Genomic DNA, 18,050 nt, shown 5'->3' with positions numbered 1-18,050 from the left:
CCTCTTCAAATTTACCCTTGGTTTTTTGTTTCCTTCTAATTTTATGAAGAAGATCACTAGAACCTACAGATGCTTTCTCTAATATGCAGAAACTAGGGATTAAAAAAAAGGGAATGAAATAGGGGATCTTCCTTAAAATAGAAGGAGATCAGTACAGTAAAAGGGGGGAAGAAATGGGAAGGAAGTTGGCCCAACGATGCTATGTGCATGCAGAAATATATCATGATTTTGTTCCAATTTTATATATGACTATAATATGCCCATTAAAAATAAATCAATGGATAGAAGGAAGATCAATAGAGTAGAAGGAGGGAACAGGAAAGTACTGGGGATTGAATTGGAACAAACTATGTTAATAGGCATTTACGGATGGATCAAAATGAGCCCCGCTATTCTGTACAACTATAATGCACTAACAAAAATATTAGGGAAAAAAAAACCCCAAATCATTTGAACCTTGACCTATTTTCTTAATCTTTTTAATACCTTTGGTCAAAATTTCCATCAATCAGGATAGATTCTACCCGGCCACTGGGTTGACAGTGCTTGGCAGGTTACAGGGACATTATTTCAGGGCCTTTGCCTCATTGAGGTGTGTACAGCAAATTGTTGGAAAAGAGACTTGGGGTTCGCTCTCTCTAAAGTTTCCAGTTTACTGTGAAACATAAAGTTCCATTCTTTATTTAATTTTCAGATTAACTACAATAAGGCTGAAAACCATATTGAGAAGAAATTGGGTCTGTGAGGATGGGGGAGAGGAGAGGATAGGAGAGAGGAAGGGGAACTTCAGCAGGATTCGTAAACTTGGGGGAAATCAGGATAATAGCACAGCTCACTGTGGAGGACAGCGTTCATGGTCAGTACAAGGTGGTACACAGATTGTACGCTAGAAACTCCATAGTTTGGGTCAACTTTGCCAAAGATACCCAAATTAATAATAATAATAATAATAATTATTATTATTATTATTATTATATCAGCTGTAAACAACCAACCAGAAACCAAAGCTAATATCCAGAGTCATCAGTCCACACCTAGAGATTCTGATGTCAGGCTTGGACATTTCTTGGTTTACACCCTTTCTCTGGCTAACCTCTTGCTCATCTAAGTTGAGGCTCACTGTTATTTGGAGAATGCTGTGTTCACAGCTGTTCCTCCTAATCCAAACTCTGCCCAAACAACCAGCTAACATCCTGATCCTCATCTTCCTCTCCTGTGAAGGGAAGGAACTTCTTCTCAGCCCTACACCTGCTGCATGATTTAATTAGATGTTATTGCTGCAAATCATATTTTTTTCTAGAGCCAATCCTCTGATGGAAATATGACATTAGGCCCCGGGGAGGCAGCTCAGTTGGTAGAGTACTTGCCTAGCATGTATGAAGTGCTTGGGTTGATCCCTAGCCACACACACTCACACACACACACACACACACATTACCTTCAGTTTAGAAATTGAATTATAACTATGCATGTCTTTTGAAATGAGCTCATGCTAGTTCAACCAAGCCAGCCACAGTGACGTGACCCTTTTTTTGTAGGACTGGACAAGAAGATCAACTTTACGAGCTACCAGAACAAGTTGATATGCTGTCACCCTGGATGCGGAAGTTTGAGCCTAACAAAGAGGATCTATTGAGAAAACCTCAAGAAGACTGATTCCAAGGCCAGTTCCACCTACGTTCTGCTGTTCAGTGTACCAGTTGGTGCTTAATTAGAGCTTCTGTTAAATCAGTTGAGGGTTTACCTCATTTGCGTGGGCAGGGATGCATGCTCTTGTCCAATGTCGCTGTAAGTAGGTCAGAGTTGAGAAACAGATGAATATGTATGGCTACCTGCACCAGAGACTCTTGGAATTCTTGGCTACCACATCTCAACGAAACAAGCAGTCACTGGTTGGCATCTACCGACCTGCAGAATCTCTATTAGATTTTTTTGCTAGAAAATGGATAAGACGCACAGATGGCTTCTGAGATGCTCTTATTCTGATAGTCTTGCTAAGGGGTCACCATCTTTAATTCGACCCACTGTTCAAGGAAGTACACCTTGCCTGGTACAGATAAAAATGTAAATAAAAATGAGCATCCCTTGCTCACTGCCACGTCCTACAAGACCCATAAAAATACTTCTTAATTTTTTTTTTCTATTTCTGCACTTTTCAGAGACATTGATTCCTTACCTGACGCCTTGGTTCTCAACAATTCCGATGGCTTACTCGGCTCTCCGATGCCAATGCTGTTCCCGGCGACAACCCGAAATTCATACTCCACCCAGGGACTCAAACCAACCACGGTGGCATTGTGTGTCTGACCGTTGAGAATTTCAGGGACTAAAAACAAAGGGACACTTACGGCGATGGATTGGCACTAGCCAAAAACAAATGATCATGTGAAATGATTATTAAATTTAAAAAGCTGTAAAATTACATTTGTTTACGTTAATAAATTTAAAAGTCTTTGCTTTTGGTGGTTGTTAGAACATAAAAGCACCTGTGTCACTTACCTGTAGCAACAGCTTGCCAACCCACAGAAAAAGGTGTCCGCGTCTGAATTGTGAATATTTGAATGGGACTGTTATTATCCGGGCCTGGTGTCCACCTTAGCTGGGAGGTGGTACTAGAAATGTGTTCTACTCTCACATCCTCTGGGGGACCTGGAGGACCTTGAGAAAGATATTTTATGATGACTGTATTAGCGAATTATTTTTTAAATATATTTTTTTAGATGTTGATGGGCCTTTATTTTATTCATTTATTTATATGCGGTGCTGAGAATCGAACCCAGTGCCTCACACATGCCAGGTGAGGAGCCACCACCCCATCCCTGTATTGGAGATTTTTAAATGCTGTGATTGATAAGGACGGTCTATTTCTACCTGTTACGCTTAGAAAATAAAATATTGACAATCACGTGTGTGTGCAGCACATAATTGGAGATTAAGTCCTATTAACTCAGCTTACACAGTAAAGCATCCGTGTGGAAATGCTCCCTCCAGAGATTAGAAAATGCTAGACACCGGGGGAGACTGTATAGCAAGCAAAAACTGAGAAGAGCCTCTTTTAAATTCTCCTCTCAAAGATGAATGCAAGGAAAAGCAGGTAGAAAGGATAACTACAGATGCAGGTGGACTTTTCTCTGACAAGAATGGTTTCTTAATATGCAAAGTCTAAGATTATGGCACTAGCAACACTGGTCAAGCCTGATCATTTATCATAAACAGACAAAAGCCAATCAAATGAATGCTCACCTCGAACAATGACATCGGCCACAGCCGACAGACGTTCGAGAGTCGTCTGCACCGTGCAGAGGTATTTTCCTGAATGGCTCAACTGAATATTCCGTATCATCAAATCCCCGACGGATTCCTGTAGGTAGAAAGAGAGAAAAAAAAATGAATAAGGGTATCATCATGCACAGCAAGTCTTGTTATTTTATAGAGCTGGATAAATATTAAATATAAGGCTGCTCTGAAATCTGAAGACATTAGGATTATTGTAGTTTCTATCTTTGATGCCTTTGACGATCCCCTTTATTATAATTGCATCTAGGAACCAAGTATTTCTATGAGACCCATAAAACAAAACACAACAAAACAAAAACAGATGCGGCTTCATGAACAGTGATTATCCGCACAGATAATATGGGGAGAATGATTATGAGTGACGGTGATTCACGGGAGGGTCTTGATTCCTGTTATTAAGCTCCCAGCCATGGCACACACTTACTCCTCCGATCCTTTCAAAGTGAGTCACTCCTTTCTTTAAGTCGATGACATCACCATTGAAAGACCACAGGAACACCACGTCCATGGAGAGGTCATGGGACACCTGGCAGGGGAGGACGATACTCTCTCCCACGGTGACATCCATTGTGGAAGGGGGGACCGTAATGACAGTCCTCTCTATTGAGAGAAGAAGAATTAAGAAAAGCCAATAAAATGCCAACCTCTGGGTAAGATATATATATATATATATATATATATATATATATATATATATATATATATATGCAGGTATATATATGATTTTTAAAAATTATTTTTAAATATTTATTTTTTAGAAGCAGTTAGACACAATACCTTTGTTTTATTTTTATGTGGTGCTGAGGATCAAACCCAGGGCCTTGCATGTGCTAGACAAGCACTCTATCACTGAGCCACAATCCCAGCCCCTATATATGATTTTTAAAAAAAGATTTATTTTATTTTTTTTGGTACCAAGTATTGAACCCAGGGGTGCTTAGCCCCTGAACCACATTCCTAACCTCCCCTTATTTTATTTTTAGTTTTGAGACAAGGCCTTGCTAAGTTGCTGAGGCTGGCTTTGAACTTGCAAAACTTGCAATCCTTCTGCCTCAGCCTCCCGAGATTCTTGGACTACAGACATGTTCCACTGTGCCTGGCTAAACATATTTTTGAATCATATGCAATCATTTAAAGTCACCCGAAGTTCAACCACATTCAGTGTTTTTTTTTCAAATATTCTGTATTTATATAGCTTATGACTTATAATGAAAGGTATCATTTTATTCATACCTCATATGAAAACACTTTACAGAAAACTACAGACCTCCAAAGCCAGTGTTCCATAGGTATAGAGTGTACCATGCTCTTTTAAATTTTTATTCTAAAATTTCAGTCATAACCTTGCAATTTGCACAGTGGTTATAACCCTAAAGAGTCTCTGTTACCTTCAGACCCCATCAGACCAACTGTGTCCCTAAGGTTATAACCACCATAGTTCATGTAGAGTGTGATAATCATATGCGTTTATTTAAAAGTATGAAAGCAACGTATTTTTTCTATTTCTGACATACTTCTGATCATAATTTTCTATTTAAGCTAAACATGAAAAAAAAAACACCCACATTTTCCTTCTTTAATCCGGAATTTGCAATAATAGAATTTTGCATCCATCATAAAAACCTTCCCACTGGAGATGACAGTCTCAATGTCAACCCCTTGTCACAGGCAACAGCATTTCACTGACTAATATTTCCAAGGACAATTCCGAAAGTGCTCTGGTTGTAGACAAGAGTCCTGTATTTTTTTTTTTTTTTGATTAAAAGAAACTCACAATGAAATAAGCCAATCCCACAGAACCAGAGGTCAAATGTACTCCCTGTATGGGGATACTGACTCACACTAAGGGAGGGAATAGAAGTTCATTGGATTAAAGGGATGGGAACAGGAAAGACGGTAGAACGAAGTGGACATCACCTTCCTATGTTCAGATATGAATGTACGACCAGTGTGGTGCCACGTCATGTACCAACACATGTATGTATCATATGTCAAAATACAGTATATTATTAAGTATATGTAAAAAGAGCAAATACATTAAACAAAAAGAAACTCACAATGATAATGGTTATGGTTTGGATATGAGGTGCCCCTTCAAAGCTCACGTGGGAAACAATGCAAGAACATTTCAGGGGTGAGATCATTACATTAGGAGAGATACAATAATTGGTGGTTTAATCCACTGATGTGAATTAACTAGGTGGTACCTGTCGGCAGGTAGGGTGTGGCTAGAGGATGTGTGTCATTGAGGTTGTGCCTTTGGGGTTTATGTCTTGTCCCTGAGGAACAGAGCTCTGTCTCCTTCTGGTTGCTGTATCCTAAGCTAGTCTCCTCTGCCATGATGTTCTGCTTCACCTTGGACCCAAAGCGACAGAGCCTACCAAATCTCCAGAACTGTAAGAAATCGGCTTCCTTTCTTTATGAAACACTCTTGCGTCACAGCAACAGCCAACAAAGACAGGGTGTCCGTGTATTTTACAACAGAGGGTCGCATTAGTATTCAAATGTTTAAAAACTTCCCAAGCGTTCTTCGTCCAGACTTAGAAGTGGAAAGCAGACTGTCACAATCTAGGGTTTTAAGGGACGTATTGATAAAAGAGTCATGGGAAAGAGAAGCGTGCATTCTACTTCAGAACACAATGAAGAAAATTCCTCATTTGGTTTCAATCTGTCTTCAAGCTTTAATTTTCAAGAAATATTTTTCTTCTTTTATTAGATTCATGCACTTTTTTTCTTCTAATCTTCTCTAGGGAGGGGTTTCAAGAACAGTTTTATGTACCATGTTCATTGTTAATTCCAAGCCTCCTCCCCATCTCTCCCACCAAATCAGAGTAAACGATATCTAATATTTTAAGAAAATCTTATAAGACTAGGGAAAACTTTTTCCTTTTGTAGTGTCTTAAAAAAATAATTAATATCTTATTTATGTGTGTAGGAGAATAAGTTGCCTCATTGAATATGATTAAACATTTGAGATGGTACAATAATGTAATTTTTGAAACATTAAAAATGAAAGCCACTCCTCCCATCTATGACACCCACACCCACACAGTGACAAATTACGTCTTAAAAACAAAGCTTGTTGGTAGTACAGTAATAATGAAATAATGACTAAAAATTCAAGAATAAGATACAGTGGCATTAGAATTTGATAAGATGGTCTTGCTTGGTTTTCTGAAAACTCACGTTTAGAACATCAAAATTTAAATTTTTAGCAGCTACCTTTTCCGTGGATAAAAATGGGAAGTGACATTAGTGACTCTTGGCAAAGGCAAGGTCATAAATACTTTTTGTTAAGTTTTCATTTTGCAAAGGATCTTTCTGCCAATTTGTCTTTTTGAAACCATTCAGAGTTTTCTTTAGACTGCAATATGAGTCTAAATTCTTTTTTGTTTTTTTTCTTTAGGTACTGGAGATTGAGCCCAGTGGTGCTTAAGCACTGAGCCACATCTCCAGATCTTTTGGTTTTTTATTCTGAGGCAGGGTCTTTTTAAGTTGCTTAGGGCCTCACTAACTTGCTGAGGCTGTCTTTGAGCTTCACATCCTCCTACCTCAGCCTCCTGAGCTGCTGGGATTACAGGCATGTGCCACCACATTCAGCTGTTAATATAAGTTTCTGAAAAAATTACTTTAAAGTATAAATTTTAGAACATCTAGAGCTGATTGTTCTCATGGAACAAATTTTTTTGGTGGGGTACAAGGGATTGAACCCATGGGGGCACTTAACCACTGTGCCATGTCCCCAACTCCCTTTATTTTCTATTTTGAGACAGGATCTCCTTAAACTACTTAGGGACTAAGTTGCTGAGGCTGGCCTCAAATCTACAATTCTCCTTCCTCAGCCTCTCAAATCACTCGGATTACAGGCATGTATCACCATACCTGGCTTGGAATCAATTTTCTAAAAAAGATTAAACCCTATTTCTTTCACTATAAAATCCATTTTGTGTAAGCCTGAATTGAATTGTTAATGTACATGTATACAAAAAAAAAAAAAAAAAAAAAAAACTTTTATTTTTTGTATGGCATTTTCTGTAACTTTGGAGGAGTTTCTTTAAGAAACCATAAGTGAACTTTCATGATCTGGGTCTAACTCACGATGCCAGTTATTCATTCCATTGCAGTATCTTCAATTATAATGAAAAACTCATTAATAACTGGCTCCCCTGGAGCTTCATATAAAAATAGGGTTTTGTCCTTAAATGGAATAATCTTCAAATTAAATTTTTATTCCTAACCCCGTGAATATTAGCTTTGCAATGTTGCAGAAATGTTCTAAACCCTAGATTTTAAATTCTTTAAAGAATCTGAGTCACTCTGGGATATGCTTTATGGTAGTGTCCATATTCAAGTGGGGAAAAAAATAGTCTGTGATAATTTACTAACAAAGCCTACTTCTTGACCCCAACAGTCACTGCCCTGGTTCTCAGGCTGAGCGTTAGCATTTCTGTGAATGCCACAGGGCTAGCTCTGGCATGGGCAGGCTGGCCTCCTCCCACCCTGGACCCTGGGGCTGACTGAGTCCCTCCTTACCCCACAGGCTTTGCTGATATCCACTCCAGTTCTTGATGCCCATATCGCCTCCACCCCTATGGGCTCAGGACCTGATGTGCTCACGCCCGGCAGGCTGCAGGACCCAGACGGCAGCTATGCACACATGCACACACCTGCACAGGGCACCCACAGCTTGCATGAATGCTACCTGTGGGTCCTCAGGCCTGACTGGGCTGGGGTGTGCGTGGGTTGCTGCCATCGAACTGTAACCACTTACTCACAGCACCACCAGTGCATGCGTGTGCTCCACCGTCCCACTAAACTACATGAAAAGCAGGCTCAGAGACAAAATAACTAAGAATGTCAAAGCCATAACAGCAGAACTTTAAAATAAGCATGGGGCATTCCTGAGCAAGGGTCCCTGTAAGAGTGAGTTACCTGTTCATCACCCTGAATGCCATGATAAGAAAGAGTCTCTTTCTAGGCACAGTGGTTCACGCCTGGAATCCCAGCAGCTCAGGAGGCTGAGGCAGGAGGATTGCAAGTTCAAAACCAGCCTCAGCTGGCCCTAAGCAACTTAATGAGACCCTGTCTGTAAATAAAAAAAAATAAAAAGGGCTGGGGATGTGGCTCAGTGTTGGAGCGCCCCTGGGTTCAATGCCTGGAATGAGAAAGAAATATTCTCTGACATAGAAGAAGAAAGCAGAGTAGAATATGTTTAAGCAAAGGTGGGTGGGCACGAGTGGGGGGAATGGGCAGACATTGCTCACAGAGTAAAAAGTTTCAGTTAGACAGGAGGAATAAGTTTCTGACATCTATGGCACAGCAGGGTGACAATAGTTAATAATAATGTACTGTATATTTCCAAATCGCTCAATGAGTAGATTTTTCCATGTTTTCATTACAAAAAGAATAATAAGCCTGCTATGTGATGGATATGTTAATTAGCTTTAATCATTCCACAATGAAAATGTGTTATCAAAATATCATATTGTGCTTTATGAATATATACAATTATTTGTCAATTAAATTTTTTCAAAAAGATAGTGGAATCTATTTCCTAAAAGATATGAGGAGTATGAGAAATAAGAAGCAAGCAGTGGTATAATGGCATTGCAGCATCTGCACTGTGACAAATGGAATATACCTACAAAGAAATACCTCTGTGCAGTCAGATGTGATACACAGAAAAAGGAATGTGTGTTTATTTGACCTCCCTTCCTCCGTGAGCATCCTCCGTGGATAAAGCAATGCTTGCACAAGAAGACTCTTTTGTTTTGGTACTGGAGATTGAACTCAGGGGCACTCGACCACTGAGCCCCATCTCCCCAGCCCTATTTTGTATTTTATTTAGAGACAGGGTCTCATGGAGTTGCTTAACACCTTGCTTTTGCTGAGGCTGGCTTTGAACTTGAGATCCTCCTGCCTCAGCCTCCGGAGCTACTGGGATCACAGGTGCACACCAGTGCATCAGGCAAGAATTTTCTTAATGACTGTTCCTTTCCCCAAACCACATGCAGACCTGCCCTAATGCTGTGGAGGTGGCTGTCTAGGGGGCCATAAGGTCCCTGATTGCTAACTTGAATAGTTAGCATCTGTAACCCTGCATAGCCCCAGCTCAGAACGCAAAGCAATTGCCCACAGGAACAAAATCACCACCATTGCAGAGACTAGGAGAGGGGAACTTGGGCTACAAAAGCATCCAAAGTCTTCCAAGCTGCTTCAGGGCAAGACCAAGGATTTTTGAGCCCAGGAACTCGTCTTTGGCTGACACCTTAAATTCTTCAGAATCCCAAGCAGCTGAGAGATTTCTTCAAACCACTCACACCACAGAATAGGACACGTGGGTGTGTGCACACCCCTTCTCCTTTCCCAGGAGTGAATTTTTTTTTTTTCCAGTGGAATCGGGGAAGGAACTTGGAGGCTTATTAACACCGAAACACTTCTCAGTGTTTATGGATGACTGAGATCATTAGAGCCCAAATCGCCACAGATGAAGCAGAAGCAGCATCCGTCTGCAAAGCTCTGTCACTTGTGAAATGTGGTGGAGCTGCTTTCTCATGAAAGGAAATGAAGGGATACTTACTCCCTTGCATCCCAGGCCATTTTATATACCTTAGGTAGAAAATTGGGACCAGTGGTCTGAAAATTCCAGTGTGCCTGAGAATTTCCTGGAGAAGTTATTTAAAATGCAAATTCCTTGGCTCCTACCCGAACTAGAGATTCCACCGACCTGCAGGGAGACGCCAGCCTATAGACTTCAACAGGCTTCTCCTGCTGATTCGGTGAAGGTACTCTGAGGACCACGCTTTGAGACACATCCCATTAGGTTTTTTGAAATGTGAACCTGAAATTCCTATGGAAGGGAATCTAAGGTCTAATTAAACATATTGTCAGAAAGTCTAGGAAGCTGTGGCTTCTGCAGAAAGTTCATTGCCAGGATGATAATATTATTGTTTTGTGAAGTTTTAAAAATAAAGATAGAGTTCTGCACTTCATCTTTTTTTAGTGTTTCATGGAATGTTTTAGCATATAGAAAACTCTAAGAATCCCTGGATTAAACAAATACCTCAATTCAAGGTTTCCTACATTTGGCAGAATATGGAAACTTTTTTTTTTTTTTTTTTGGTGGGTGGGAATCCTGGGGATTAAACTCAGGGGAACTTGATCACAGAGCCACATCCCCAGCCCTATTTTGTATTTTATCTAGAGACAGGGTCTCACTGAGTTGCTTAGTGCCTTGCTTTTGCTGAGGCTGACTTTGAACTCGAGATCCTCCTGCCTCAGCCTCCCGAGCCACTGGTTTTTCTTATGTTCAGATTGCCTAATATATTTATTTATCTTTATGTGGTGCTGAGATCAAACCCAGAGCCTCACACGTGCTAGGTGAGTGCTCTACCGCTGAGCTATAACCCCAGCCACATCATCTAATATTTTAAAAACACTTTCTGAAATATGGATGGATGAAATCTTCTGATATATACGATTGTCCTGCAAATAACTGGGATAAGTGTTGGGGAAGGAAAGAAGGTTACAGATTAGATGTCAGGTTAGTTATGAGTTAATGAGTTACATCTAGTATAGATATTAGATATGAGGTTTTTGTTATCAGCAGGGGCTGGTGAGGACATGAGAGATCCTTGTACTACATTCTTCATTTTGTGTGTTTTTAAGACTCATTAATAATAATAATAATAATAATATTAATAATAATGTCTGGGGTAATTATTTATCTACAGTACATAGAAGACTATCTTCTGCTCAGCTCCTACAGTGAGGAGGACTGACCCCTGTTTGACGATTACTGTAAACATAAATGACATTCATAAAGAGGTCATTAGCTGCACTCTGTGGTGCGAGACTGTAACTCCGGCTATTCAGGAGGCTGAGGCAGGAGGATCATGATCTTGAGGTCAGCCTGGGCCCCACAGTGAGACCTGATCTGTCTCAGAAAACGAAACAGCAGCAAACGATAAAAAGATCATAAAATTACAGATTTCAATATTTGCCATTTTCAATCTATATTGGAGAGAAGTCATTTTATTAAAATAGCTTGATAAAGTCCTCCTATTTTTAAGGAGTCTAGGGAAAGCTTTAATAGAATATATGATGTCTTTGATGAATAGCTTTATTCAAATTCACACTGTCCTAGTCACTAATGATCTTTCCAGAATGTACCTTCAATTACAATCACTCCACCAGACATGAAAACCAATCATATCAAAACGTAGGTCAGAATCGTTTAGCACGGTTTCTTTAAACACAAATGGAATTGGTCCTACTGGTGGCCAAGAGACTCGTTCCATTTCTTAATTCCCAAGTACATTTTTGGAAACCAGGGAATGGCAATCAAACGTGTATCTGGTCTCATCTGACCATACACACAATACTACTCTTCTCATAGCTTTATTTGGCTTTTCTTTGGTACCTTCAACTTGGCTAAAATCTTCATCTGTGAATCATAATCTTTTAGTGTCAATTTCCAAGATAACAACTGTTAAAATGATTCAGAAGTTGTCAACTGCTCTCAAAGGATGGAGAAATGCATGTGACAAATAATCAAACTCTTCTTCCTCTTTACAAAGAGGTTCTGCCTTTGTTACTCTATGACATTATAGGAAATGTTGCTAAGATACCGATAAAAAGTAAACTAGGATATAAATAGTACTTCAAACAGGTGACAAAACTTCTCTGATATTTTCTCTCACTATTTAACTTATGAAGGCTATAAATAAATACTTTAGAGATTTGGTCCTCTTCCTAATTCCTCAGAATCTCCAATTGTGGTACACGTTAACACGGTGATAAGCCAACCTTTTCCAATTGCTATTTATTTCTCCTATCTATATGATTCACATCAGGACAGTATTTCTTCTAACTCTAAGAACTGAGGTAGAAGCATTTATTTTAGGACAGATTTAAAAGTGTCTACATTTCCAAAGAAGATGACCAACAGGTGTATGTAAAGATGACTGACATCACCAGGTAAGGGCTGGGAATGTGATTGAGTGGTACATACAGCACTTGCCTGGCATACATGAAGCCCTGGGTTTGATCCCCAATACTGCAAAAAGAAAACAAAACAATGACCCCAACACTGAACATCACCAATCACCAGGGGATTGTAAATCAAACCTCATACCTATCAGGATGGCTATTACCAAAAAGATAAAAGGTAAGAGTTGGCAAGGCTGTGGAGAAAAGGGAAGCCTTGTACACTGCTGGTGGGAATATTAACTGATATCGCCATTATGGAAAACAAGATGGCGGCTCAGAAATTTAAAAAAATAGAATTTCCATATGATGCTGCAATCCTCATTGTAGATATAGACCCCAAAGAAGTGAAATCAGTGTGTGGAAGATTATCTACACTCCCCACATTCACTGTTGCATTATTTATAACAGTCAAGATATAGAAGAAACCTAAGTGCCCATCATTTATGAATGGATAAAAAATGTGGGATATATATATCTATCATGAAATGTTGTTCAGCCTTAATAAAAGGAAGTGCAGTCATTTGTGACAAAATAGGTAAACCCAGATGAAAATTATGGGAAATAAGACATAAATAGAAAAATGAATCATGGATTGAATTAGGTGTGAAATCTAAAAAAACAAAACAAAACAAAAAATATCAAGTTCATACAAACAGAAAGTAATTGGGTGATTCCCAAGAATAAGGAGATGAGGGTTTGGGAAGTATGGGTCAAAACGCACAAGTGATAGTTATATAACATGAATCGGTCCAGAGATACAGGAGACCATATGATGCCTGCGGTTAATAACACTGCGCTGTACACTGGAAATTTATTCATTCCACAGACACATACAAAAGAGGAAACTACATAAGGAGACGAAGATGTTAATTTCTTATACATATACATATATGTATATGTATATATGCATATGAACATTGTGTGGTCCATCTTAAATATGTACATCTTTATTTTGTGATTCAGACTTTGCCTTCTGTTTTTGGTATCAGAGATTGAACTCAGGGGCACTGGACCACTGAGCCACATCCTCATCCCTATTACAGACAGGGAAAGATTTGCTTAACACCTTGATTTTGCCAAGGCTGCCTTTGAACTTGCAATCCTCCAGCCTCAGCCTCCCGAGCCACTGGGATGAGAGGAATGCACCACCGTGTGCCTGACTTCATCAGACTTTGCTTTTTGAAAGCCTCTTGACTTTTTTGTGTGTGTGTGTGATGTGAGGGAACGTCTGCCCTGGGGAAGGAAGTAGCAGAGTGGGTACTGCTGAGCGAGAGATTCCGATCGGGGACGCAAGTGGAAGACGGCGCTCAACGTCTATCGTCTCCCACATGGTGCTTTCTTTCTAGGCCTCTCCATAAATTTGAAGAAGGAGCTAACACTTGATGTTCTAGATATTAGGAGAGAAAATAATATCACGATCAAAAGCAGCATGTGCCGTATTTTGAAGAACATGATCGATTACAGAGTTTCCTTTCAGCTCCTCATAAATATGCACTAAATGGTGACAAAATGAAGGCTTTCCTCGACATCAATTCACCAAAACAGACAGAGAGAAAAAAAAAAAAAAGACAAAATTTCAGGAACTAAATGAATGTGAATGACTTAAAACTGAGATCGAAATGGGTTTGGTCCTATGTAAGAAGAGAACTCTTTACTGTGTCAATCGCTCTGATGGGATTTAGAAACAGGGGGCTATTTGATCTCTAAAAGGTTGTATCTCATCAGGAGGTGGGCAAGCTATACTCAGGAAAGGATCTGATAGAGTTGGGTGCGTGTTCCCCAAATCTTCCTGTGTTGGACGCTTGTTCTCCAGGGTGGCACCCCTGTGAGGTGGTGGAAGCTTTAGGAGGTGAGGTCTGGTGAGAGGTCTGCAGCTTACTGGGAACACTCCCTTGAAAGGGAGGCAGGACTTCAGCCCCTTCCCCTTCCTCCCTTTTGTTTTCTGGCTACAAGGTGAGAAGCTTCCTCCACCACCTCTTCCACACCATTGCCACCTGGCGTCCCTAGCACAGTCCTGAGAGGTCTCTACCCATCCATGGACTGGGACCTCTAAAACTGTGAGCCAAAACATGCATTTTCTCTTTATACGTTAATGATCTCAGGCATTCTGTTATAGTAACAGAAAGCTGACGGAAACAGGATAAGAAACAGGATATCTGAACGGTTAGCCATCAAACACAATGGAGGGTGGGGAAATCATACTGCAGGTAGGGAAATGGAAACCTTTATACAGGAATATTGGGGCCCTGGCCTTGCAACTCCATTCAGCTTCAAGAGTATTGGAAACTGTTCTCCAAGCAGAAAATGGCAGACTGTTATCTAAGTAACCAATGAGCCTAAGAGAAAATATCTCAACATAGTTACCTTAGGAGTTTCCTGAGGAAAGAGCCCAGCCAAGTCATTTTAGCATGACACGAAATAAATCCATAAACCCGAAACTTGATCAGAGCCTTCATAAGATTTTTTTAGTGCCCTCTGCTTAGCTATGAGTCAACAAGTAAAATTCACAAGGTACCTCTGTATGATTCTTAATAAAGAACAGGGGATGAAACAAAGGCAGGAAGGCAGTCTGGGGAAATAGAAATCATTCAGGGAAAATAAACCAGAAAAAAAAATTCCATAAGCAATATTTTCAGAGAGAGAGAGAGAAAAAAAAAAAAAAGAGCAAGATATTACATGAAGGATCGGTCGTAAAGTAAAAGGACACTTGGAAACAACTTTAAAACCTAGAAGAGCAAGAAATTCAATAAGTGTTCTGGAAGATAAAGTTGAGTAAATCTCCTAGAAGTTTGGGACCCACAGGGCTATGAAATGCATACTAGGAAGGAAAAAAGCAATATATATGTGTGTGTGTGTGTGTGTGTGTGTGTGTAAACGTATGTGTATGTGTGTGTGTACATATATATGGACATTCATATCCATGTATATTATACACATTCAAATATATAATATATATTATATATATATTATTATATATATATTATATATATATATATATATATATATATATATATATATATATATATATTAACCAGAGTGACACTACAGAAAAATCTAACATTTACATAACAAGGCTTTCAGGAAATGGAATGAGGTAAAATATTAAATTATGCAAGAAGATAATCTAGGACCAGAGTATCAGAAATTCTAGGGTGACAAAACCCATCAGATGCCCAAGGTAACTATCAGAAATAGACTGAAACCATGGCACACCACCCTGAGTTTGTGGAATATGGGGGAAAACTGGCTTCTAGAGAAAGAGAGGACAGATGTGATGTAAAGCAGATCAGATATCAAAATGGTTTCAACTTTTGGGGCAGAGCAACATCTCTAAATTTCTAAGGAGTAATAATTTCTTAAAAAATATATATATACATATATACATACACACACATATATGTTGTAGATGGACACAAAATCTTTCTTTATTTCTATGTGGTGCTGAGATCGAACCCAGTGCCTCACACGTGCTAGGCAAGCGCTTTACCACTGAGCTACAGCCCCAGCCCAGGAGTAACGATTTCTGATCTGGAATTCTATTTCCTGCTAATCCATCCATCAAATGTAGTAAACACAGAATCAAGACTTTTTCAAACATGAAAGCTTTTCTCTTGAATTATTTTTACAAAACCCATTGGATGATTTAAACTATCAAACTAAGGGAATATTTTTTAAAAAGAGAAAAGCATGTTTTTTTTTTGTTTATGTGTGTTGTTTGTTTTTAAGTAACAGGGCTTTAACAGCCAAGAGCAGTTTGATACTGTAGGGAGATAACAGAGACAGACTTGGGGAATGTTTAAGTCCACAGGACACTAAGCAAACAAACCGAACAGGAGAAAAGCCAACCCAGGAAATTCAAAGCTAATATCCACAATAAAATGTGGACAGAGATAAACAAACAAATAAGGAAATCGATGTGACAGAGTCTGTCTTTCTCTGCTCATGGCAAAGTGGAAATGGACCTCAAATGCATACGACTAGAATGTTTAAGATGCTCTTGGCCACGTGTGGGATGATCTGCTGAGACACGTGTTTATAGAGATTAAAATCTGCATGCGGCAATTGTTATTCCAGTCCACCAGAGGCAAGAGGAAATTTAATTTCAATGCACAAAGTAATCATGGGCAATATATTCCAGTTTACCTGCAGCCACCCTAACCCATTTATCTTCCACTTTGATATTCAAATTAAAGTAAATATTAAAAGACTACCATCAACCCCAGAGTAAAAAGAAACAAATGAAGAACTCATCTAAGAAAGCCACTGTTCCAAATTTGAGTCTGAATATCATGCCAGGATGCTGTCTAGGCAGGAAGGTTACCCTAAATATTTTCCTGCAAAGTAATAATGCAAAATATAAACACAGATCCTCTTTATGAACAAATAATCAAAACAGGGCCTGCCATCTATTGAGAAAGAACCTGCCCTGCGGCTTAGGCTGATTGAATTAGATCCACCAATTACTCAGTTTCAAAGCTGGTAGTCCTTAATAGGCAATGAGTACATATTTATGGCATCTTATTTATATTTTTATAAAGAGATAATGTTCACTTGACTACTTTCCAACCATGACTTTATGCTGGGCTGTCACAAATCATAGTTGTTTTATAGGAAATGGAATTAGGAATCAGGAATTCCTAATTAGAACATCTTCTAATGCAAGACATGGTGCAAAGGAGGGTGCTTTGTTATGAACTTTTAAATGTGACTCCTCCTCTCCAAAGAGGAGAAGTCGAGATTTCAGTTCATATAATTGTTTCTTCACTCCACCTGCTTGGACACCACGCCTCTTTTCTACTTGAAAACATTTGCTAACGGCTTATCCAAGTCCTCAGGAGACACAGACAGAAAATACAGTGGGCCTGCGAGGGTCATTAGTATCTTGATGACACACGCTATTCAGACTAAGCAAACACATACACAGGAACAAAATCTTTAGAACCGAGCCAGGTGCGGTGGCACACACCTGAAATCCCAGTGGCTCAGGTGGCTGGGGCAGGAGAATTGCAAATTCAAGACCAACTTCAGCAACTCAGTGAGACCCTGTCTCTAAATAAAATACAAAATAGGGCTGCTGGTGTGGCTCAGTGGTTAAGCGCCCCTGGATTCACTCCCCAATACCAATAAACAAGTAAAACCCTTCATAATCCACCCTAGTTTATTAAAGGGCCAGGTGTTATAATCCCAAAGCTTGTGCATTTACACATTTACAATGTGATCTGTCAGGCATCTAATCTCTTTCGTTGGGCATCAACCATGACCTAGATGCCCTCTATTTTTATGAAAAATTTAAAAAAACACAGTAAACTCTAACCAACAATAAGCTTAATTTATATATTTAAAAAATCTTTTTTTTAATATTTATTTTTTAGCTTTGGGTGGACACAATATCTTTATTTTATTTTTATGTGGTGCTGAGGATGGAACCCAGTGCCTCAAGCATGGCAGGCGAGCGCAACTACTACTTGAGCCATATCCCCAGCCCTAAAAAAAAATCTTGAACAGTAGCAAAGAAGTACAAACCTAAAATCCATTCATACCCCTCCTGTTTACTACATGCTATATAATAAACATTAAAGAACAATTTTTAAAAAGTTGGTGATGATACTTGGAAATTTGATCCAAATGACCCAGTCTCCATTTTTTTTTTTTTTTACAAAGACACTGTGAGCTCAACTGTATGCAGATGGAAATAAGACTCATATTAGCGGGCTTGCTTCAGTGATTGCCTCTTCAGTAGCTTGTTCCCACATTTCTACTTA

At 39.3% G+C, this 18,050-nt stretch overlaps 1 protein-coding gene across 1 annotated transcript in view; it reads right to left on the bottom strand.

Moving 5' to 3' along the window:
* The window catches only part of Cntn6 (contactin 6), a 161,409-nt gene that overhangs the window by 21,154 nt on the left and 122,205 nt on the right, over nucleotides 1-18,050 (bottom strand). Inside the window, exons 11-14 of the mRNA XM_027931907.3 lie at nucleotides 3,722-3,897; nucleotides 3,244-3,361; nucleotides 2,500-2,658; nucleotides 2,177-2,326 (exon numbers count right to left, since the gene is read on the bottom strand). Of these exons, the coding sequence (XP_027787708.2) occupies nucleotides 2,177-2,326; nucleotides 2,500-2,658; nucleotides 3,244-3,361; nucleotides 3,722-3,897 (603 nt within the window). The remainder of the gene's footprint in view (nucleotides 1-2,176; nucleotides 2,327-2,499; nucleotides 2,659-3,243; nucleotides 3,362-3,721; nucleotides 3,898-18,050) is intronic.

Source organism: Marmota flaviventris, chromosome 20 (assembly GCF_047511675.1).
Source record: "Marmota flaviventris isolate mMarFla1 chromosome 20, mMarFla1.hap1, whole genome shotgun sequence".
Classification (NCBI taxonomy): Eukaryota; Metazoa; Chordata; class Mammalia; order Rodentia; family Sciuridae; genus Marmota; species Marmota flaviventris.
Note: the sequence above shows the minus strand (reverse complement) of the source record. Positions and strands in the feature narration are given on the sequence as shown.